Source organism: Suncus etruscus, chromosome 13 (genome assembly GCF_024139225.1).
Source record: "Suncus etruscus isolate mSunEtr1 chromosome 13, mSunEtr1.pri.cur, whole genome shotgun sequence".
Classification (NCBI taxonomy): domain Eukaryota; kingdom Metazoa; phylum Chordata; class Mammalia; order Eulipotyphla; family Soricidae; genus Suncus; species Suncus etruscus.
Genome location: NC_064860.1, coordinates 88,931,366 through 88,957,521, shown reverse-complemented (window position 1 = coordinate 88,957,521; position 26,156 = coordinate 88,931,366). Strand labels below are relative to the sequence as shown.

Sequence of the window (26,156 nt, the reverse complement as noted above, 5' to 3'; positions counted from 1 at the left end):
TTTCCTTTAAATATTATGACAGACACCCCTTTTCTTTCCCCATCTGTAAACACGTTTTCCTCCCGGGTACCAGTTAACCGAGGAAAGGTTTGGGGCCTTCCATTCCAGACATCTAAAGAAAGTGGCCCATTTCTTGGTCCATAATAGCAATCTATGTTTCCCAAGTATCCTAGAGCTACAGCCACCTTCCTAATAAGCCATTCAAAAATCACGCAGCCTATAGGGGACCAATGTTTAGTCAGGCTCTTTCACATAATGCCTGAGGGCTGCCTCTCTCTCTCCTTCTGGATTAAATATGCCAGCTGATTCTTTGTCTGAGTAAACTGGGTTGGGGGATGAGTTGGGGAGATGAGGCGGCAGACCCATAAGTAGATGTGGATCCACTGAACTGATTCCCCTTTTTGTAATAATGTAGCCACAAAAGTCTCCTGGCCTGTTATTACCCATAAATGGAGGGAAAGAGTGAAGTCATATCAGACAAAGGTGGCCTTATCTAAATTATCTTGTACCTGTGCCAAGAGCTTTTGCTGAGAAAGATCAAGCTTGATGATATCTGTGGGGTCTTTGTCTCGCAGGGGGGGGAAACGGGAGTCAGTTGCCCAGTTGTAATGGGTATCCAGGATCTTAACCAATTAACTTGCCTAGGAGTCTCTGCCTTCTGGTTGCTTCTACTTCTCTTGTATAGAGAGCTGCGGCTTGAGGGGACTAACTTGGTCCAAGGTCATTAGGGTCCCCAATATCTTAAAGAGAGGTACCTCCTGTACCTTCTCATTTCTCCTTGTGCTAAAACTTGTTTTATCAGACAAAGGCTTGCTGTAATTTTTCTGGTTGTGGACATCTGAGAATAATATTACCATTTAGACATAAAGTGCTATGTTAGAGCACGAATGGGCTCTAATAACTGGTAAACTTAATTTTGACAAAATGACGAACTATTAACAATTTTTTGAGGAAGGACAGTCCTCTCATCTCTCATCTGGGCCTGAATAATTTGAAGCTGGGACCGATAAGTCAAACTTCTCACAACATTTCTGGTTGAAGAGGGATGGAAAAAGGAGCAATCTTAAATGTCGATAATCATGAGATATAAATCAGTGGAAATAGCTGGTCCCCATGGCATTCCCCTTAAGCGAGTTCTCTGAATAATTATCCTTTTTTAAATTTTTCTGAGATCCTGTAACATTCTCCACTTATCTGACCCCTTCTTTATAATAAAGACAGTATTCCAAGGGTCGATGGATGGTCTAATGTGCCCCAGTTTGTAACTACTCACTCACTATTTGTTTTAAGGCAGTTAACTTTTCTTGTGGGTACTTGGCCACTGCTCTACCAGTACAGGCTCCCCCGGGTGCCAAGAGATCAGGGGGCCCTGGGGAAGCAGTGGCCCTCAGTATTGGGAATGAGGCTTAGCACGGTCTTTCCTCATGCTGCCTCCCTTTCTAGATTCACTGGAAACATAAGCCTTGGACTGGCCCAGTATATCCTATCTTAGAAGGTTAGAGGAGAGGCCTCTAGGTATGAGCAGTCTTACCTCCCCTGAGCCTCCCTCAGGTTCCTGCCATGCCATTCAGTCAGTTGTCTTGAGGAGGCTGCATCTCCCCCTACCCCCGTGACTCTGGGGCCAATTATAAGCTTCCATTCTGAGGCATCTTTTATGCCCTGATCATAGTTTTGTCTGTCCCTGTATACACTAAGCACTCAAAGGTCCTTCCTACTATGGTCACTGTCTTTTGTGGACATGTGCCTGGAATAATGGGCACTGACCAATAAGCTTGGGCTGCTGAGGCCCTGTCAGGCCATCCCTACCCACGGTGCTCCTGAGGGCTGTCCTTCTCCTGGGGTGATGGGACTGAGGGATGTCCCACGTCTAGTTTAAAGGCTTCCCATCTTTGCCAAATTTAGATTTGCAGTCCAACAGCCAGTGGAACTCTTTCTTGCACCTACGGCATGGATGCAGTTGGATCCTCCCTTCTGGTTAGGGTACACCCAGCAGAAGTGTCCTATTCCCTCACAAGCAAAACATTTCTTCTCTGAGGTGTCTCCATTCCCTGGAGGGTTCTTGGGGCCCCCCCTCCTTGGGCCCCTTAATCCTCAACTGCTCTAGTGAATGTGGCAAAGACATCTGAGAGACCTGGGCCAGAGTCTCAACAAAAGACTACAGGACTTTTGCTAGCACCTCAGCCAGAGTCTCATTCTGTGACTGAATGGCAGAAGCGAGTGCCTGGGTTTGTTGTCTGGGTGTCCCAACATTACGAGTGGCACAGACCCATCTAGTCATGGATCTAACTTTTAAACCATTGCATGCCATTTGGTGCTCAGTGGTCATGCCATCCCAGACTAACATCCTTGTAAACTGATTCCTAAGAGGTTGGGGGGAGGGGAAACTTCCTCTGAATATTCTTTTCTACACTATCTATAAAGGTGGGTAAATATTTCTCTGCCTTCTGTGTAATTCCTGCAAGTTGAAGTTCATTTGGTCCCTCAACTTGTTTATTCCATGCAGACAGAACTAAGGTCTGGACATGATACTTATAAGCATCCTGATGGCTGCCTGTTGAAAGGCAGTGCTCCACTGGTCTGCTATCTCTGAGAGTTGTCCTTAGGAAACTGGGCCCTCTGGATGGGAGGCTAGATTTCATCTGCCTGAGCATAACACTCCTCCTGAAAGATGGCACATCACTTAAAATGTATAGATTATTAGGCAGTACTGCCTTGCAGAGAGACTTCTAATCCTGGATGGTATAAGGGTGATGGGCTAAGCTCTATAAAGTAGTCTATGCCCATGGATAGTTGGGGCTATCCTCAGTTATGGGTACCAGGCAGCTAGCCGGGCACCTTCAGGATTGATATTAACAGAATATGCCATATAAGACAGTGGGGGGTGCCCCTGTTCCCCTCACTAGTCAGAGGGGTCAGCACTGTCTGAGGGAGACAAGATGATGATTCCGGAGCGAGCACAGTAATGCGAGGTGCCTTCCTTTCCCCAAAAATATCCTGAGCAATCTGGTCTTCTATGTTCTGGTTCGAAAATATCGGGTCTCCTACCACTGGTCTAGTTTTTGTCTCTCACTCACCTGTCACTGCTCTAGGTTGGACTCACCTGCTTGACTAAAGCTCCCAGCACACTCGTTATTCTGAGTGGCCCTTGGGGAAGTAAGCCTTAAGGCATATGCACACAGCTTAAGGGCAAAGTATTACAGGGTCCAAGAGGAGGCTGAATACTCTTCACTCATTCCCTGTCATGGAACAAGACCTCAACACTTTGCCAGGTCTCCCATGAGAAAAGATTCCCAGTAGGGGCCCAGAGGGTCTACTGAAACACAGCCTCCCAAAGTTTTTCACCCTCTGAGTCTGTCATCACTAGTCCCTTACTTTTCAAGAGATATCTTGGGCTTTAAAAGATAGGTGATCCACTCTATGTACAGAATTGCCCATAACATAGCTAGGAAGAGGTGTGGTGGGATGGTAGAGGTCCCAGACAAGGTAAGAAATGGGAAAGAGGAGAAGAATGCAAATACCAACTGGGAGGAAGATGAAATGAGGCCACATTTAGACTACAGCAAGAGGGATCAGGTCAGAGGCTTTAGAGGGAAGAAGAAAATGAAAAAGGAGATAGGAGAGAAGAAGACAGATAATTGTCAGGGAAATTGGGGAAATTAGCAATAGTGTCCTCAGGGACTCTGAGAATTCTCCCCAAAAGGCCAATAGATTATCCCCCAATGAAGCATAGCTAAAGGCAGAGGGTGGGCCAAGGATGGTTTTTGTACCCTACATTGGGCATCAAAATGTTGGGTCTTTCTGGGTCCCAGTAGCAGACTGAACGAGTCTATGCAGTTTTAAAAACTGTAGCTTTATAATACAATTCCAAATTAAGTAATGAAATCCCTCCATAATTCTTATATTTTAATATGTCATTTGTTATTTGTGGTTTCTTCTAATTTCTTACAAACTTTATTATTGACTTTTCTAGGTCCTTGAAGTAATGCTATCTGAATTTGGGTAGGGATTGCATTGTATCTGTATTGTAGCTTTTGTAGAATAGTCATTTCAACAATATATTTTACAACTCATGAGCATGAAATATTTTTCCATTTCTATTTCTATATCGTAAATAAGTTAAAGTTATTATAGTGTAGATTTCCAATTTCTCTTGTTAACAAAAACAGTAAAAGATTATTATAAATAGGATAGAATAGAAATTAAGACACTGAAGCATTCTAATAATGAGCACTAGAGTGGGAGTCCTCATCCTGTAGCTGTTTTTCTGTTGGTAAAAACATTAGAACATTATTATAGACATCTCTAAAAAGCAATCAGTTAGACATATGTTAATTTAATTGCTGTACTCATTGTCACAGGTCTCTTTGAAGTATAAAAAAGAATATAAGCTGCTGAAGATTTTACAGATGAGTTAGCTATTTCTGAAACTTCTTGATCATCAAATTTAAACTGATGTCTTCTTGCTGAATTTTACAATAGACTGTGCATGACTCTTTTCCAATTCACCAAAATGGTTCAAAACAGAATAAATTATTGTTCTTAGAGTTCATAATGTACTGTGTAAGTCAAAGTTTTCTAAAGGAAAGTCCACATAGATCTGTAGTTTTTTCATCTTACTGGCATAGAAGTGTTTCAAGTGTATTAAGAACACAGGTGGTAGTTCCTAAATTTCTATCCTTTAAAGGAATCCTGCTGTGTGTCACTGTACTGTGACTGCAATAAATTCTATTATTGTCTCTCAATTTTTATTATATAAACACTTTAAGGCAACCTTACAACATGCATTTATCTGTAGATGTCAAAGGCAAGGATAAATGAGTAAAGATCTCTGATGTATGAGATTCTTGGTGGCAGATGAGTCATTGAGTTGTGATTTTAGCTGGCTTTGGAAAATTGTAACAATAATAGACTCATTAAAATGTTTGTGTTTCTGCCAAGCTTGTTTTACAGCTTTTGGGTCAACAAGATGATCTCTATTTCATTCTATATGTCTACTCTGCATATCAGCTTCGTTCAAGTTCTGATGAAAACTCTCTATCAAGAATAAAGTAGTTCATGTGGATCCTGTTGACTGTCTCCTGCAAACTGATTATCTTTCCAATGGTCATCTTAAAGTCTTTTGGGTTGATATATCTGTGCTGTCCTGCCCACAAGGCTTTTATAATCTTATCAAACTCTTCCACCTTGCTTTTTTCCCCAACGGATTTGAACCAGTAATGTCCTCCTAATGGTTCTGGTAAAAATAATCAGTCAAACTTGTAATATTATACAGGCATTGTAGCACTGAGTTCAAGTAACAATTGTTTTCTGAATTATGAAGCCCGGTGAGAGCAGGGCCAGTTCCCTAATATTCAGAATCAAAATTCTGGAACTGGTCATATCCACTCCCGATAGTCTCTGCCTCATTGTGTGGTTAATTTGTTGTCCTGGTTTCCGGTTGAGGTCACAGTTTGTTTCTTGCTCACATTTTTTGAAATAATTTGTGTTGGATCTGAGGGGAGTTTTATAGTCATCATGAATTTGTGTCTGAGTTTTTTATTTATGAGAATCCTACTTCTGACAAGGCATAGTGGGGATCCAAAGTTTCTTGGTGGGGTTGCCATTAGTAGAAACTTAAACATATCCTTTTTCTCAAATGAAGAGATTCTAGCAATCCATTATTTATTTTGACCCAAATAGGTGAATTGGTTTTTTTTTTTTTGTATCTGAATATCTTTAAAGTGTTTTATGGAGCTGTATAGGGCTCTCCTTGTGGTAAAAAAAAATTTTTTTTTTTTGGTTTTTGAGTCACACCCGGTGACACTCAGTGGTTATACCTGGCTATGTGCTCAGAAATCACTCCTGGCTTGGGAGACCATATGGGATGCCGGGAGATCCAATGCAGTCCATCCTAGGTCAGCCACATGCAAGGCAAACATCCTACTGCTGCGCCACCACTTTGGCCTCTCCTTGTGGTAAATTTAGGAAGTTTAGTAAAAATAATGTGAAGGATAAAATGTCCATGGGTGGTATGTTTTTTTCCTATATTTTGATAGTTGAGTTTTGAGAGTTCTAAAAGCTTTTTCAACTATGGCTTGTCCCTATGGATTATAGGGTATACCAGTGATATGTTTGATTTGCCATATCTTACAGAATTACTGAAAGGTCTTACTGATGTAGGTCGGGCCACTTTCTGTCTTTACAGATTGGCCCATAACAGAAAAACATTGAAGCATGAAGGTATAAACTCCTTTAGCTAGTCCTGAAGTCATTGGAACGCCCCATAAAAAATGTAAAAATATATCTACCACCACATGAAGATAGGGTTTTTTTGGGAAAGAAGTCTCAACGTGTTTAAAACCCATTTGCCACAGTTCATTAGTCTGTAACTCTCAGGGGTTTGCCCAAGTTACATGTGTTCTTTTATTCAACAGTGTGCAAATAATACATATATTGACTACTTTTTACTGGCTTTCTTTCATGGAATATGATAGTTGACATGCAAATGCAAACGAAAGCATTTGTATGAAATGTTGCATGTTCTTGTGCAAGCAGCTTAAATATTGGCATTACCAGATAGATGATCAGCAATTTCATTTCCTTGAGCCATCGGCCCTGGGAGGCCAGAGTAGGCTCTTATTTGAGTAATAAATATTGATCACAATGTTTTTGTAGAAGGGCTTGTAATTGCTACAGCAACAACCTGGTTATGGACATTTAAAGAGGCAGTTACTATACCTGGGAGAAATCCTACTATGTAAGCTGAATCGCTTACTACATTTCACGCCTCTGAAACATGTGATAATAAGTAATTTAAAGTAACAAGTTCCACTTGTTGAGCAGACTTATAATTAGTATGAGCTGTTGTGGTCAGAGAAAGGCCATTGATACCACCATTTCCTGACCCATCAGTGTAAAACACAATATAGGGAAGGGGCATATAATAGAGGAAATCACAAAATGTGTCCTCTTAAAGAAGTACAAGGCCTTTCCATCATGATAATGGGAGGAAACTTCAACTGAAAAATCAGGGCTCATTGAAGGGGCTCACTGAGTGGTAGCATACATTCTATATTTTTTTGGGGGGTGCAGAATCGACAGCACTATTATTTTATAATCAAAACCTAACAAGGAAATTGCTCAGAGCCTGCCTTTGATGATAAGAGCAGTGATCAATTCCAAATAGGGCACAAACTTGTTGTGTAAGTAAAACCATTCTAAAGGCTCAGACAGCTGAGCAATAGCACCCATAGGGGAATGAGGGGTTGCAAAAATTAAAAGCCACACATATCTCCAGGTAAAAACCTAGAAATATAGGACTTTTGAAGCTGTTCCATGAAAAAATCTAATTCCTGTTGGGCCTTTTGTGTTTAATACCTGGAGCTCTTTAAATCCGTATTTCCTTCTAAAGTACTAAATAAGTTGTTGGGTTCTGATTTTGGAATCCCAAAGGGGTGATGGATCCAATTTATATCATCTAGGAGTTTTTGAAAATCATTAAAAGTCCTTAGATTTTTCTGATAAACAAATCTTATGGGTATGCACTGAAATATGCTCCAATACGAAGCCCAAGTATTGAAATGGAGGTGAAGTCTGGATTGTTAATTTTTGTGTTTTTTTGTTGTTGTTGTTGTTGGGTTTTGTTTTGTTTTGTTTTGTTTTCAGCCACACCCGGTGACGCTCAGAGTTTACTCCTAACTGTGCATTCAGAAATCGCTCCTGGCTTGGGGGCCCATATCAGATGCCAGGGGATCGAACCATGGTCCTTCCTAGGCTAGCATGTGCAAGTCAAATGCCTTATCGCTTGCACCACCACTCCGGTCTTTTCTGTGGCTATTGTTAAATAAGCACCTGCAAGCAGCTGATGACAAATTCACAAACACATTGTAATTCTCTGTGAGTAGGGCTGACCATTAAAATGTTATTCATGTAATGAATCAAATATGCTGGGGGAAACTTTTTATGAGCTAGGTTAAATTAGGGGGTTGGCTGGTACTTGGGTCGGCTTATACTTGAGTATATACAATATGTTTTCACCTTTCTTAAAAGTCCATGGTGTGGGTACTGAGACAAGAACTATTATTTCCCCTGGGTGGTCAGTATCTATAATCCCCAAGTGGATTACTATTCCCCTGAACGTTAAACTGCTTTTTCCTGAAATCATCTATAAAGTCCTGTAGGTATTGGCCCCATTATGCCAGAATAATCTTATAAAGGCATTGAGCTGGGAGAATGGTCAAGTCCTCCAGATAGGAGATATCTAAACTGCAGTTTCCTTACGTGGCAGGCTTTAATGAGCTTAAACTGTAGAATTTTCTTGGTCTGGGGTGGGAAGCTAACTATTTTTTATATATTTAAATATATATTTTTAAAATAATATCTTTATTGAAACACCATGATCACAAACATAATTGTAGTTGGGTTTCAGTCATAAAACACACACCTCCCCTTCACCAGTACAATGTTCCCACCACCAATGCCCCCATCTCCTCTCTTAACCCCTGCTTGTATTTGAGACAGGCTTTCTACATTCCTCACTCAATGACATTGTTATGATAGTTCTCAGCATAGTTATTTCTCTAACTGTACTTACCACTCTTTGTGGTGAGCTTCATATTTTGATCTGGTCCTTACAGCCCTAATTGCTGGAAATTATTTCAATGTCTTTAATTTTTTTAAAACCCATAGATGAGTGAGACTATTCTATCTCTCTCCCTTTGACTTATTTCACTCAGTATAATAGATTCCATGTACAACCATGTATAGGATAATTTCATGTCTTCATCTTTCTTCATGGTGCATAATATTCCATTGTGTATATGTATCAGTTTCTTTAGAAATTCATCTGTTGAAGGGTATCTTGGGTGTTTCCAGATTCTGGCTATTATAAATAGTGCTGCAATGAGTATAGGTGTGAGGAAGGGATTTTCATATTGACATTTTGAGTTCCTAGGGTATATCCCAAGAAGTGGTATAGCTGAATCAAATGGGAGCTCAATTTCCAGTTTTTTGAGGACTCTCCATATTGCTTTCCATAAGGACTGGACTAGATGACATTCCCATCAGCAGTGGAAGAGAATTTCTTTCTATGTCCCCGCCAGCACTGATTGTTCATGTTCTTTGTGATGTGTGCCAGTCTCTGTGGTGTGAGATGGTATCTCGTTGTTATTTTGATTTGCATCTTTGTGATAAAATAAAAATTAGTTACATTAGATTAAATTGAAATCAGTTTCTGTAAACTCAGAAGTCTGTTTTATCTTTACCTTATAACAAAAGTGCCCACAAAGTAAGCTTCATTCTTCCTTCCAATAAGTAAATGTTGGTGCTTATTACTCCAGTAAATGCTAGCTTCTAAAGGATGAAAGTGGAAATTAAAGTTATTCACAGAACTAAACTGTCAAATTGTATGATTTTTTTAAATTTAATTGAGCATATAGAGACCTGTAAATGATACATTTGATTCATCATGGATGGAATCGTTTGAAAAAGCAATATAACTTATTCTGTCTATAAACCACTACTCTCTTGATTCTGCTTTTAATTTTTCACCTAAGTCAAGCTATATAAGAATGTGTTTTCCATTACTTTTGTTTTTATGAGTCATCTAAGTATTAACTCCTTTAACAATAATCATTTAACTTACACTCTTTGGAGCTAAAGGGCTTCCACAGAGAAAGTTTTAATTCCATGTGTTTGTGGATGGTCTCTCATGAAGTGCAAATGAAGTAGAGAACCCATTTATATTTTTAAAAATCTGACAAGCTTATGATGTTGCCCACTAGAACCATCTGCCTAAGACAGCTATATCTGACTATAGTTTATGAGATGGCTCAGACTGCCCTTTCCTCAAGATGTAATTGTTATATAGGTTAGTAACAGATTTAAGATTTTATGTTCTGTGCAGTAAGTAGAATCAGTGCAAAAGCTAAATTGCAGAAAAGTTGAATATGATTAATCCTTTTCAGGACAGAAATAATATATACTCTACAGTAAATTGATGTATTGAATGTAAATATAACTATGCTAACCCAGCAGTGTGTGTATTATAGTAATCCCTCTTTATGATTATGAAACAATAAATGTTTTTTCGCTCACTCTCTATCCTCTCCCTCGCCCTACTTTATTTTCTTCATGAACCCTGGCAATTGCATTGATTTCTGTTTCAACAGGAATGTAAATGCCTCTTGAGCAGGAGCTTTATTTAAGGCTTCTTTATCATGTCTGGTATGTAGAAGGTGCTCCATAACGAACAGTATTGAATAGTTTCATGTATGAAAAATGTGACTTTATTATTTTATAGGATAAGTAGAATATAATCTTTCTAGAGAAAATAACTTTTAATTATAATTGTTTCCTTACATATCCTACCCTGCAGAATAATTTAGGAAAAATTCTACTTATATTTTATTAAATATGTTGAGTCTAAACTCTGAAAGGCATGTGCTTAAGTATTCTTATATCTCAAGAAGATGGATATATGTAAAAGTTTTCTGAACTTTGTGGTAAATGGCACAAGAAAATGTAAATGAAAGAGATGTGTGATAAGTTACGTTCTCTGCAAGTATATGGTGAAGCAAAATTTTGGGTGCAAGATGTTTATGAGCATCCTCTGAAAGGAAAGGGGAAAAAGCAGCAGCACTGGTATGAAAGGAACTCTGCCAGTGTTGCAGGCCTTGCAAAACTTTGGTTTTGAATAGTTCTAAAGCAGGTGTTGCCTGTTTGGCTCTAGTTCTGGAGTAGGCTTCCCTAGAAAGGCTATGAGATGATTTTCTACAGTGGAGACAGAGATGAGGGAATTGATAGCCGGAGACTGATCTGCTAGCTATATTTTCCTGACTGCAACATACATGGTGCCCGACCTGCTAATTCAAATCATTTTTGCATGAGGTACTTTGTGGTACTTACTATTTTTCTGACCATGTTCTGACTTAGTAGTATTATTTCATGGACTTCCAAAATTGTGTTCTGAGCCAGAGCAAAAGTATATAGCAGATAAGGTTCTTGCTTTGCATGTGCGCAACCCAAGTTCAATCCCCAGCACCTCATATGGCTCCCCAAGCACCCTGAAAGTAATTTCTTAGTGTAGAGCCAGGAGTAACCCCTGAGAATTGCGGGGTTTGACCCAAAACCAAATAAATCAATTTGTATTCAAAGAGAATAGTTTCTGTTATTAATACTGAATGTTTATAGTAATGAAATTATTTTGTGACACCATGCTTTTTATTTTGCTTAATATTTTTCCTAAACCTTATTGATCTTATTTTATACTTCCCTCTTATCCTATGATTTTACTGAACAGTTTTTAACAAAATAGTTCTGCTGTTACTGCAAGATCTCCTTTGTATGCTAGTAATTTAAATTGGGATACTGCTGTTTATAGAAGAAAAACTAATATGGATGGATACTAGCCTTCCATGAAGTTTTAAATGAATGAAAGTTTTCCATTCTCTACTCCTCTGATACCCCTCTGATTCCTGGATGTTCTTGAAATCTGAAAGTTTGCCAAAGCATCCTTAAGAATGCTTCTGAGAGAGGAAACTAGTGTCTAACTCAAGCTCTAACATTTGGACAGATGGTTAAGGGGTGCAATAGAATGTTCAGAGAAGGAGGTCTAATGGCAGGGTGTTAGGGAGGTATTCTCATCATTATATTTCTAACTTGAGTATGTCAATTGAAAACTATCTGCATGTTTTAGAAGCTACACTGTAATTACATGTGGTCTCTAGCTCCTCTCCATTCGAAGCTCAGTAGATTCACAGCAACAGTGTTCTGGCAGCATAACACAGATGTGTCATTCTCCTCCCCCTGTGTGTGTGGGGGGAAATGGGAGGAAAGCTGTGCTGAATTCTATTTTTAAATGCCCATCACTTCATTTCAAAACATTTTTTCAAACATGCCATAGATACCATTCTTCCTTGAGATGCTAAATGTGAGGTTTTAGAAACGAAATCTTAAGTTTCACAGCATAAAACCAACTATCTCAAAAGGTTTAAACACAATTGTTTTTTAATTACTTAGTGAAAAAAAATAGTTGTAGCGAGAATGAGAAATTTTAGCTTAAAAAGCAAAAGCTGTAAGGAAGTAAAAATCTGAACCTAGAATAAAACATCATTTTAGTTTAGAGTTTCATTGTGGCAAGTTTGCAACATTGTGTTCAGAGGAAGCATCTGCTTTAGTTGGTAACTTCAATTCTTTAAATTTTCTTCATTTTACATATGATTGTACTTTTTTTTATGAAAATGGCTTTTTTCAGAATTACACAAAAAATCCAAATGCTACAATATTGCTTGCTCCATAGGCTATCACTGGTTCTGATTTCTCTTTCAGTAAGATATATTTTCTTATTTCTTGGGGCTGGAGCTGTGGCAAAAGTAGTAGGGCATTTGCTTTGCACGCGCTGACTTAGGACCGACCGTGTTTCAATGCCCAGGCATCATTTGGTCCCCCAAGCCAGGAGCAATTCTGAGGGCATAGCCAGGAGTAGAGCCTGAGCATCACCGGGTGTGGCCCAAAAACCAAAAAAAAAAAAAGAAAAAATTTCTTACTTCTTAAGTCTTCCTAAATATATATGATAGTGAGGTACCTATAATTGATGTTTAATAGGAGGAATTATTAAACAACAACATGCATGTAATGGAGCACTTTATGACTAACTAAATTCCTTTTTTTCTTGGTTGAGACACCTGCACTGCCTCATCAGTTTTACTTCTGATGAGTAGGTGAGAAAGAAATATGAGTGATGAATAAAAACTATATACCTTGCTGCATAGAGGAGTCAAATACAGTTTTTTTTTTCTGGAAGAAAAGGGGTTTTGCTTCCACAAAGTTTTGAATCCATACTTGAAATAGTGAAGATCCTTATTTTCATGCTGGTTTTATTTTACATCTAGTGACAAGTAAGAGCCTATCAAGGAATTTTCAAGGTCCTTGCCTATCTAAGTCTATACCCGTAGGTCGATGTTATGGCAGAAGCAAAAATAGTTTTAAAGTCCTGACTATGTCATTAGCCCCACGGCCTTATGAATTAATCTATGACTTAGCTTTCTTATTAGTAAAATGATTTGCAATTCTTTTCTCAGTTGCTTTAAAATTATTGCAACCCAACAGGTTATTTTAGCATGTCATGCTAGTATTGTGCTGACATAAAGTATGTAATAGGTTATTTCAGCATATTAGGTTAGTATTGTGCTCACATGGAATATGTAACATATGTGTTTCTTATTTCATACAACTTCTCACCTACAGATTGGAATGAATGATTACTAACATTGTGTTTGGTGCCACACTCAGTGGTGTTCAGGGCTTACTCATGGCTCTGCTCAAAGGAACGTATGGGATGCCTAGAACTGATCCCTGATCTGCTCAGTGCAAGACAAGCACCCTACCCATTATTTTAAGCCTTCTTACATGCTATAGAAGAATATTTTTAAATACCCAAACTGTTTTTATATTGTGATGAATAATTTCTGAGTTGAAATTTAACTCAGAAATTAATTATATAATAATGATTTCTTTAAGAAACGTTAAATATATAATTATTTAAGAATATATAATTTTTTAAGAAACCTGCATTTTGGAGCTGGAGTGATAGCACTTGGGTTGGGTGTTTGCCTTGCAAGTGCCCCACTACGATTTGATCCCCAGCATCCCATATGGTCCCCCAAGGCTGCCAAGAGTGATTGCTGAGCAAAGAGTCAGAAGTAATCCCTGAGTACTGCTGGGTGTGCTCAAAAGCAAACAAAAAAAGAAGCTTGCATTTTGATATAAATTATTAAATACTGTGATGTCATAGGATTATTGTCATAATTTGTCATATGGATTATTATTGAAGGCCCACTAAACTAAATCTCCTGTCACATAAGTCTTCTTATGATAGGGGAATTTTATAAAATACTTTCCAGTAATCATTTGAGAGCTGACATTTTATGAACAAATAGATTATATTTTCTGAATACTTAGCAGCAGATATTTGTTATGTAATTCAGCATATTAGACAGGTACCTAGAATGTATGTCCATTTTTCCCCCCAGTAAACCTATCAATAGGCATTTGTATAGCAAGATGTTTTAGAACTTGTATTAATATGCCATTGCTTGGGCTCTGCCTTTTACTAATTATGTGACACTAGGAAAATTACAATAAATGCTCATTACCTCTCTTGCAAAAGGAAATGAGATTTCTCACTTCATGATGACATTATTATACATTTAAATGCATATGTGAAATTATGTAGTACTCTGCTTGAGACAGAGAAATATTAATATCAGATAAAACTAATATTATAGACTTACTCTGTATTGAGCATCACACAACATTTTAAGGATTTTTAAGCTTTTGGGGGACAGTGGTTACAGTAATTGGTCTTCAGGGTTTATTTCTAGCTCTGGGCTCAAGGATCACACATGACAATGTTCAGGGCACCATATGTGCTGCCAGGGATTAAGCTAGTATTGCTCACATACAAGATAAGTTGCCTTAATCCTGCACTATCTCTCCAGGCCCACACTTTTATACTTTATTAAGGCGATATGGTTGTAAGACTAAACTGTTTTAAGAGTAAAATTTTATGGTTTTATATTAATTTGTTACCATACCTCACCCAACTACTTAAGTACCTATTCCTTCCAGCACAGTCTCTCAGGCCTCCTCCCTTTATCACCTTCCCTTTTTTGTGTGGGTAGGGTGGGGGCTTGGGGGGGTAACACCCGGTGATGTTCAGGGGTTACTCCTGGCTATGCACTCAGAAATCGCTCCTGGCTTGGGGGACCATATGGGACGCCAGGGGATTGAACCACAGTCCGCGTGTGAGGCAAATTGTCCTACCTGTGCCACTGCTCCAGCCACATCTCTGCCACCTTCTTTTTCCTTTGCCCACTATGATAATTCACTTCTATGATGTGTTTTTATTTGGTTTTGGCTGTTTTCTTTCTGTTTTACTATATCCTACATATAAGTAGGATCCTTCATCTAGCATTTGTCTTTCTCCTGACTTACATGACCCCCTCCAGTTCTATTTATGTTACAAAATGCAAGATTTCATATTTCTTATGGTTAAATGGATTATGATATGGATGCATATCATTGTTTATGTTCTTTATCCACTCACTGGTGGTTGGACATGTGAATTATGCACATCTTGGGTGTTATTTATAATTCAGGTTATGGGGCCAGAGCGGTAGCGTAGCAGTAGGGCGTTTGCCTTGCAAGTGCTCACCTAGGACGGACCGCAGTTTGATCCCCTGGCGTCCCATATGATCCCCCAAGCCAGGATCATTTCTAGTACATAGTCAGGAATAACCCTTGAGCATCACCAGGTTTGGCCCCCTAAAAATAATAATTCTGGTTAAATAGATGTAGATATATCTTTTCAAATAATACTTTTCTATTTGGATGGACACCTAGTTTTAGAGTCACTGAATTATATGATAGATATATATTAAATATATTTTAGTAATTTGAGGATTTTGTTTTTTAAATTTACTCACTGTACTTTACAATTTTAGAATACTCTCAATGATAAGGATTTCATGCATATGACATTCCAACATACTTGTTCCTTAGTGTTTCTCTCTACCAATTTCTCAGTTCCCATTTCATATGCCCTATGAAGAACATCCTCCTATCTTTCCTGTGTCTCACTACCATGAAATTTTTAAAATATTTTTATGCTTCCATATTGTTTTCCAAGATTTAAGAGTATTTACATTTCTAGTAAAGTATACAGGGCATCTTTTTCTCCACGTCTACCAGTACTTGTTTCTCTACTGTTTTGATATAAACTATTCTCATAGGAATATAATTATCTCTTTGATTTGTGTTTTACTGATAATAAATTATAAGAAACATTTTTCATTTGCCTGAAGTCCATACGTACATTATTTTGTGAAGTGTTCATTCAGCTATTCTTACCATTTTTGAGAGAGGCTTTTTGTTGCAATGTTTTATACATATATTTGAAAGCATGTGTGTGTATCTTGAATATTATCTTTTTATCAGATGTGTGGTTTGAGAATATTTCCCCATTCATTAAGATAACTATTCATTTTCATTGTAGTGGTTTTAGCTAGGAAAGAGCTTTTTATTTGATTAATGCCATTTGTTTACTTTTTGTTTTTCTTGCCTTTACGTTAAATTTTATAATACATTCTAGAACCCAATATATATAGCCTATGCTTTCTTCAGTATCTATAAAGATTTAGCTCTAAAATCAAACCTTTATTTCATTTTAATTTTTATGTATAATATGTTTGCTAGTTGATCACTATTACATCTATATTTTTCACACATTTATTCACTAGACTTTTCTCCATATTTTGTTTCTGTATCCTTTGATGTAAATTTACTGTCTATATGTGTGAAAATTTACTTCCTGGGATCTTAGTTATCTTTGTGCCTTTATAGTCTAACACCATACTGTTTTGATTACTTTATCATGTTGTTATTTTGAACTTGAGGTTGATGCCCTATACTTCTTTTGTCTTATATCAGTTGTTGTGTTTTTACTTCTATAATTTCTTTTGGATGTTTCTTAAACATTTTTAAATATGTCAGTTGAAGTATTTTTTATTGTATCTTCATAACCAGGACAGTATACCTGTGATTGTGAATTTCCTGACTGCAACCTAGGCTGTCTTGAATATAAGTTTCTGATTCCTTTTCCAGACCCACATGAAATAATAGAACTAACAGGAAATGGAGGCACTCAGCTGCAGAGATTGATGAGGACAATAGCAGAAAAGAATTCTTTATACCATAGTAAATATAAATTTCCAAAAGTGGTTATGACTTTGAGATCTAACAGGCCTGGGCAGTAACTAGGGGCTTGTATTTGTGAGGTCCTGGCACCATCTGGAGCATCAAGGTTACATGGGCTTGGGGTCACCAATAGATTCATAATTAGGAATGCTTGGTAGTCACTAATATGTTGTAGTCATACGGACCTAGGCAGCCCCTGGAGATTCATGCTAGGGCAATTCTGAGAGGAGGCTGGTCCCTCATTCCCAGCTGGCAGCAGAGTATATAATTAGTGACTGACAGAGTAGAGAGATTCTAGCTGGTCCTGTGCCAGCAAGGGTATGCAGCATGTTTTTAGACCCCTATCTATGCAGGCTTATTTTATGTTTAGGGAGGATCATGGGGTAAGTGCTTGCTATGTAGGCATGACTTATTTTCTGGAGGTCAAATTGTCTATAGGTCTGTTTTCTGCTAAGAGTTTTCATTCTTGATAGCTGTGTCTCTGCTTCCTGTTAGCTCAGTGTGTAGTGAAACACACTTTATGAATTTTCCTTCATGGTGTGTTAATAAGGTGAGTGGGTTCTTCTATGTATCCATCTGCACTTTCATCAGCAAGATCAGCAAGGTCACTAAAAGGGTCCTTCTATGACTGTAAACCTAAGTATCAACTGTATATTCCCTGTAATCTTTTGTCTTTAAAGAATTTAAAGTATAGGATTATAGGATTGGATTGTTCCATTGTTTGGAGCATAATTTGGAGCATAATAAACTTTAGGAATCTTTTCCTAATTGCAATTTATAGTTCAGTGATGGTTTCTCAAAGAAGACTGATTCTCTCTCTATCTCTCATTTTCTCTTTCTCCTACAGCTCTCCTCTCCCTTAACCCCCCCCCCCCATGCCCTCAATGCTATTCTTTTGTCTTTTCCTGTGGAAACTTTCAGATTTTGGTGTAGATTAGCTAAGATTGGAGGCAGACATCAACACAGGGTCTCCCTGTTTGACCATTCCCCCCTCCCACTGTGCAAGCCTTTTAAATAGAGCATCTAATTTAATCCTCACAGCAGCCCTTCTAATGAACAAGTTTCTATTATTATCACCATTTTATAAGTGGGGACCCTGAAATTCAGAAAAGTAAATTGACCAAATACTAGTAAGTGATGAAAGTAGGATTTGATCAGTCTTAAGACAATTTAATCTTGAGAGTTAATTGGAATTTTAAGTCCCTCTCAGTAGGTATATGAATTGAGTTGCCAAGTTCTGGGGTATTGGTATTTCCATGAAGTTGATATTTGAAAGAAAGTGAAGCCTATAATTTCAAGCCAAAAAATATTAAGCTTGTTCTATACACTTTACAACTATCACTATAATGTCTATTGTAGTTTCTCCAGTTTTACTTCTGGAGGTGTTGTCTTGTGGTTTTATTTTGAAAAATAAAAAAACCAAGGTGAAAATGATTTTACTATAGCACTTAGTATACATTAAAGTCACTAAAGTATTTGCAATAGTAGGTGTTCGATATACTAATAATAAATACAAATTGGGAGCTGCAGAGATAGCATGAAGGTAAGACGTTTGCCTTGCATGCAGGACAGTGGTTCGAATCCCGGCATCCCATATGGTCCCCCTGTGCCTGCCAGGAGTGATTTCTGAGTATCAAGCCAGGAATAACTCCTGAGCACTGCTGGGTGTGACCCAAAAGCTAATAATAATAATAATAATAATAATAATAATAATAATAATAATAATAATAATAATAATAATAAATAAAAATTTAAGTTAAATTTTCATCAAATTGTAATGGAGTGCTACAGATAAAAAGTGAAGTCTTGCTTTCTGCAGTAACATGGATTGAACGGGAAAAGGTCTTAATAAGTGACATGAGTCTGGAAAAACACAATTAATGAAAGATATCACTCATATAATATGAATAAAAGGAAAATACAAGGGAACAGAAAAATACCAAACTCAGGAACTTTCAGATCTTAGAACTTACCAGAATGAGAGAGGAAAGAGAGAGATTGAAGTGTAATTGAGCCCAGTAGCCAGTGATGAATAGAATTGATACTTTAATGATGGTTGATATTATGGCAAAATATGTGCTCTGAAGAAGGTATGAAATTAGCCCGAAGATGTACTGTCATGTAAAATAATAGTTTCTCAATAAAATAAAACATGAATTTTTTATTATAAAATTGTACTTATTTTACATAGTCACTGTCCTTTACAATTTTACATTTTCAATGGTACAGGTTTCATGAATACAACATTCCAGCACTACACATCACCACCACCACCATTGTCACTGATCCTCTTCTCCTTCCTCCATCTTAACACCAAGTCTCACTCCCATGGTGGGCTTCATTCCAATTCTTAGGTTCTCTTACTTTAGGGAAGTTAAATTTTAGACAGATTCAAATAGTTGACGGAGTACAATTTATTCCGATCTTTAATTTACATAACTTGGGTTAAATTTCTTCTGTGTAATCCTAAAGTAAACAAATCCTTAATGATAGTACTATATTAAATGAGAGACTACCGTCTTTCTTGTTCTTTCTTCCTTTGTTTCTTTCGGTTTTCTTGCTTGTTTGCTTGCTTGCTTGCTTTTTGGACTGAGTAAAACCAGGGATTACTTGGTATCCAAATTTAGTTACTTGGGACAACTCTAAAATTTCTTTTTGCATTAAATTTTTTATTCATAGTAATATAAAATTACATAAAGTCTAATTCAGAAATAAAACAGTGAATTACATTCATAATCTATATATCCTTTAATAAGAATTAACTTGTAGTTACAATAAATGTTTTAATTGCGCCTTAAATATGATTTGTTAAAAATCACTGTTTCAAGGAACATTCTTTAACTGAAATATCTTGCTGTTTACTCATGAATTTTAATTTACTTGGTATTTTCCAGATTTTTATGGATAGATGGTAAAATAGAGGAATGCAGAATACTCTTAGAGGAAATACTTTTTATTTGATAGTAATTTTTATATATGTGTATAATATTTAGTATTTTGCTTCATGTGAACCTAGCATTAAATAATTACAAATGCAAAAATGATCTGAAAAATCAATATAAATATAACTGCTTAAAATTTTTAAATTTGAGGAGTCCTAATCCCCTCTCTCTCTCACTCCCACCCTAAATATCTCTGGCCTTATGGGATTGTCCAATAATTTGTGTGCAGTTTATTAGAAATACTTTAACCTGAAAGATTTGTTTTTATTTCTCAATTTTTGTGTTTGTTTGTTTGATTCTTGAGGCCTCCCCTGGATATACTCAGGGCTTACTTCTGATTCTGCACTTAGGGATAACTTCTGGGAGTTTTTGAGAGGCCATGTGCTACCAAGGATCAAACCTGGGTCAGCTGTGTGCAAGGCAACCATTCTACCTATTATTGTTACAGCCCCTGAAAGATTTATGTTATTATCATATTTTAATTAACATTAGAGTTAAAAAAAACTCTAGTGTTCCTACTATATATCACATTAGTTTCTTTGTTAATATTCTATTTGTTAAATAAAAGATCTTTCTGTTAATAGGTCCATTACTCCCCCTGCTGGTAGTCTTGGCCTTTCTGGAATCCCTTGGTTTAACTAAGGTGAAGATATTTTGAAGGTTTATCAAATTTTTCTATTCATACAACTTATCACAAAGCCCCATTTACCTTCAGGTGACCTCCCTTTCTGATACACAGGATCTTCACTTCCTTTCTTTACTAATGTTACCATAACAACTGTATCTAATTATATTTATCATTTTATATATGTTTGTGTGAATGTATAGATGCACTATCAGGGAAAACATAGTATTTTCAGATTATTGGCTATCCATTAATATTAATTATATTAATATTTTTATTTTATAATCATATATTAATATTTATTAATATCACTAATATGTCAAGAAGAAAGACTATTTACTGGAATGGGATTTTGAGCCAGTTATTAACACTATATATTTGATCCTTGAACTGACTTTGGTGATGTGCCCCACTATTTGAGCTTAAGGTTAATTGGTTAATTGGGAGAGGGGGTTGTTTGTTCTTTGTTGTGTGTGTGTGTGTGTGTGTGTGTGTGTGTGTGTGTGTGTGTGGTTAATACTGTTACCTTTAATCTTTTGGCAGTTTCAGGGTTAGTTCCTTTCAGTTTCTTTTTTAGGATCAATTATTATGTCTGCTAACTAGTCTCAATTCTTCCTAATATTCTACTATTCTTTGCAAGCACAGATCATCTTTCCATACTGAAGGCGGCATGAATTCTTGCTTTTCATGTTGCAGGAGTTAATATAACTGTCTTATTTGTATTTTAATTAGAAATGAAACTTCTGGATAGTCCATGTCTTATCGAGCTTCTCTAATTGTTTCTTCAGCAACACTAACTGGAAAACACAATTTCCCCAAGAGCTCTAGTTTATCATAGTTTATGTTGTTTTGGAGGGGGATTTTGTCATGATTATATGAAATTTTGATTAAATGGAAAAAGTTTATTTCTCTTTTAATAGCGCCATGTAAAGTGCCATTTGTTCAAAGATAAGACTATTGGAAAGGAGAGGTTTTCTTAATCAAAGTATTATGACTAGGGCCTGGTAGAGGTTTTTTTTTTTTTTTTTTTTTTTTGGTTTTTGGGCCACACCCGGTGACGCTCAGGGGTTACTCCTGGCTATGTGCTCAGAAGTCGCTCCTGGCTTGGGGGACCATATGGGACGCCGGGGGATCGAACCGCGGTCCTGTCCAAGGCTAGCGCAGGTAAGGCAGGCACCTTACCTCTTGCGCCACCGCCCGGCCCCGAGTTTTAAATGCATTTATACTTGGTATGTAGGACTTGCTTGGCTAATGTATCCACTTACTTGGCATGAGAAATTTTGAGTGAGGATCAAGTCATGAAATAGATTTGCAAACATAGAAGTAGATAGAAGGACTACTCTACCACACCTAAGCAATTCTCAACTTTTCTTCATGTAGTAACTAAGCCATTTTCCTCAGTACCTTAACTGTGGTTTAAGAGTGAGTGAATTCTTTTAAGCTGGAATATTCAATCATTTTAGGATACTGGAAATAGAAGTTGGCAATTTATTGCCTAAGGGAACCAAATAATAAGCTAAGTAGGGTAAATGCAACTTACTAATAGCCCAATATAAAAACAAATTGTAATTTACGCCTTGGGAAATCTTAATGCAATATTTAATCTCTGGATAGTCTACTAACTCTAAATTCTAAATCTGATTCAAGCAAAATCACTGCTAATCCATTTGCCTTTGTGAAAATTAGAAAAATGTGCATTTTCTTGGGTTCCAATTTTTCAGTATGCTGTGAGACTAAAACTATGTTGAGGACTGAGAAAGCAGGAATGTGGATAGAACTTCCTCTAACCTTGTACGGTTCTCCAACCTCCTAAAAGGAGAATTAAAAGTAAGAGATGGACTTAGGGAGCACTGGATCTTGAATTTAATCAGTCACATCCATTTCAAACATTAGTTCTGTAAATCAAACATTTTAAAATCAGCAATAAAAACTACATTCTGTTAAGAATCTATTTCAAACTACTGCTGAGAGGATTCCCTTCATTTTCTTAGCCAGACTTTTCACGATTGGGATATGTGGACCCATAACCATGGTAGGAAAAAGCCTATGTTCATACCACATAAGACCTCATCTGGACTTCTGTAGACTGCTGGAAGTGTCTGTATCCTTCCACCACTGCACCTGTTTGGTGCAGAATGAGTCTGTCAAAATTGGGTCTTCTATAGCCAGTAGGTACCAATACTGGTACCATTGTATGCAATTATATATAGTACTGGATATACCAATGTATGAAGTATCTGACTTTTCCAAGCATATGTATGGTAGAGATGCCAATGTGGAATTACACGACAGAACTTCAGGACATTAGATTTCAAATGGCAAACCCAGTAACTACTCCTATAATCATATAGTCTTATATAACTTTTTATATAGCGTGTCCAGTTTTACACATAGAACCTCTGTGAATATGTATTTCCTCAGATTCAGTTTATATAGATGTACATAACATTAAAGACTCATAATAATACATTTCCCATTTTAATAGGTACTTTAATGTTTAGAATAAAATACAGACTTTAAAAAATCTTTTTACTGATATATTAGGATTTATAATACAGATGTATTATACATATATTTTATATCTTTTATGATATTACCATCATATCATTCCAACATCCAACATGTATTTTAGGGCTGGAGAGATAGCATAGAGGTAGGGCGTTCACTTGCATGCAGAAGGACAGTGGTTCAAATCCTAGCATCCCATATGGTCCCCCAAGCCTACCAGGAGCGATTTCTGAGCATAAAGCCAGGAGTAACCCCTGAGCACTGCCAGGTGCGACCCCCCCCCCAAAAAATATGTATTTTAGTGATATAAATTCACAAGGAGAATGGGAATTTTTATTGACATGTGAATGTCTTTTAGTGATGTAAATTATTCAAATGGGGGGGAGTATACAGAGCTAGTACAGTGAGTAGGGCACTTGCCTTGAATGAAGTCAGCTAGGTTGGATCTCCAGCATCTACGTCCCCCTGAGCACTAACAGGAGTGATTCTGGAGCACAGAATCTAAAGTTCTAAGCATTACTACTGGGTGTGCCTCCCCCCAAAATAGTAAAAATTAATGATAATTATGTGGTTTAGTTTTTAAATTGTATTATAAAAAGTCTTGCCCTATTTCATTAGTTAGCATTTTATCACTCACCCTTTCTTTAGAGCTCCCAACTTTATTTTTTAATCACATGTTAATTTTATTTTATTATTTTATTTTATTATTATTATTTTAATCACATTTTTGTGTATGACAGTGCTAAGTATTGAATCCTAGGCATGTGCTCTACCACTGAATATCAACTCTGTGCCAAAGTTTTTTTGTTTCTTTTTTTGTTGTTGTTATTTTGGTTTTTGGGCCACATCCGGTGATGCTCAGGGGTTACTCCTGGCTAAGTGGTCAGAAATCACTCCTTGCTTGGAGGACCTTATGGGGCTCAGGGGGATTGAACCACAGTCTGTCCTAGGTCAGCTGCATGCAAGGCAAACACCCTACTGCTGTGCCACCACTCCAGCCCCACAGACATAAATAAACCACAGACATCATGTCACAGATTACTTGTATTTCAACACATGTACCTCAAGCATTTTCTTTATGTCATTCCATAATATCACGATTACAAAGTTAGTAATTTCTTAATGCTAATTTTTCTTTCACATTCAGATATTCTGGGTCTTCTCAAAAATAGTGTATTTTGGAGGTTACTTTTTGAGGGAGGCTGTATTTGAACCAATCCTGTCTGTGCTCAGAACTTGCACGTGGCTCTCTCAAGTTTCTTTCCTCATTGTGTAAGGAATCAAACCGAATCACTTGTTTGTAAAATCTTCTCCTACACCTTCTACTTTCTCTCCAGCCCTGTAGAAACATCTAAAACATTATTTCTTCAAATTAGCATTCTCATAATATATAATTCATATGTTTGGTTGTTTTTACCTCTCATGTTCTTTTCTATATTAATATTTTCTTATATTTCTTGTCATTTATTAAAGTAGTTTAAAAGGAAAAATTGTTACCAAAATTAGTGGGAAAAATTTAGTTTGCCATTTGTAATTTAAAAACAGGAATAAATGATTTTTACTCAAGGTCAGAATTAAAATGCTGAAATTTGGCCCCATCTTATTTGAATCTAAGTAGGTCAATTTTTATAAATATAAATCAATTTTAAAATTACATTATGGAACTGGAGCAGTAGTACAGCAGGTAGGATGCTTGCTTTGCACGCAGTCCACCCTGGTTTGATATCTGGCATTCTATATGGATCCCTCAATTGCCAGGAGTGAATCATGAGTGCAGAGACAGGAGTAAGCCCTGAGTACCTCCAGGTGTGGCCCCAAAACCAACAAGCCAAACAAATCACATATAGACTAGTCCAATATCTCTGTGTTTCAGTTCAGGGAATTTAAATTAAAATAATTTAAATTAAAATAATGTTTTCTACTTCTTTTTGTACTGTTGGGGTGTTTCACCTTCTTTTTCCCCTTCGTCTCTCAGACCGATGATGAGAGCCTCTGGAAGGATTCCGCCCATTTTCGGCGTATTTGATTTTTACCCCAGTTTATTACTTTTCTCTTCTTCAAACAAAACCACATAGCATGAACTATCTAGTCCTGCCTCCCAGTTAGAGGGGGAAATAAGGGAGGCACCAAGACCAAACAGGTGTAAGACTACTAAGTGGTAAGCTAGATACAGAGGGGAACACATATTCTAGAAGCCTAGAGAGTGAGGGAGGAGGATATGGGAGGTAGGACGAGAACGGAGGGGTAGGGAGGACAAAACGGTGATGGGAATCCCCCTGATTTTATGTAAAATGTACCTAAAATATTATTGTCAACAATATGTAAGCCACTATGATCAAAATAAAAATTATATTAAAAAATAATGTTTTCTTATCCACAGTGTGTTTATATCTTATATTAGTCAATCTTATACCTCAAGATCAATTTTCCCTTGCAAAAATAGTTGAATCATGTATTTACTTCTTTGTAAGAAATATATTTTGATGTTCTGCTAGTGAGTGCATGAATTTATCTTAATGTGAGTTGGAGTATGGAAAAGAATTTTGCTGCCACTATAATTTCAACTTTACCATGCTTGATATAAATTGTGCAGTACTGCTAAAATGCTTCAAGATTTTACCAGTTCTTTTTATATACTCTCAATCTTGTGATATCTTTCCTTTCTTAGGATATAAACGAATCTGCCAAACAAGAAGATATTTTGGAATCCACAACAGATGCTGCAGAATGGAGTCTAGAAGTGGAACGTGTACTACCACAACTGAAAGTCACGATTAGAACTGACAATAAGGTAAAAAGAGAGAAAGCCTTTTATTCAAATAGTTTTTTATAAGGCAATTTTAAGGTCAAGAATATTCCCAGTTATGTGAATGATTTAATAAGATTCCAAATAATACCATTTCCAATTTTGTCTTGATAGAGATTCAATGAATTAGTATGGAAAGAATAAATAATATAGTCCAAAAGTTTAAAATGTTTGTAACATTTTTCTCTATGGTTGAGATTTTCTTGAAATTATGAATTATTTTACAATATTTTCTTGTAAATCATATTTTGTTACAATGAATAGTGAGTGAATGGGATTAGAATTCTACTTCTTTATATCTGCTAATTAAAATTCGAAAATGGCTAAGAATTCTGCTGGGTGGCAAAACAATATGTTATAATGGCTGTCTTACTGAATTTAATATATATTATAAACAATATTTTCTAAGATAAGAAAATAGTAAAGAAATCATAATAGGTGACCAGATACATTCTCATAGTACTTTTGAAATATATAAAGGGTCTAGCAGGGCATAGATAGAAACTGAAATTTTGGGTTTTGTTTTAATTTATTTTTTTAT

At 36.7% G+C, this 26,156-nt stretch overlaps 1 protein-coding gene across 1 annotated transcript in view; it reads left to right on the top strand.

The window, feature by feature from the left end:
• IFT57 (intraflagellar transport 57) overlaps window positions 1–26,156 on the top strand; it is an 82,867-nt gene that overhangs the window by 27,772 nt on the left and 28,939 nt on the right. Inside the window, exon 6 of the mRNA XM_049785685.1 lies at window positions 25,478–25,600. Coding sequence (XP_049641642.1) covers window positions 25,478–25,600 — 123 coding nt within the window. The remainder of the gene's footprint in view (window positions 1–25,477; window positions 25,601–26,156) is intronic.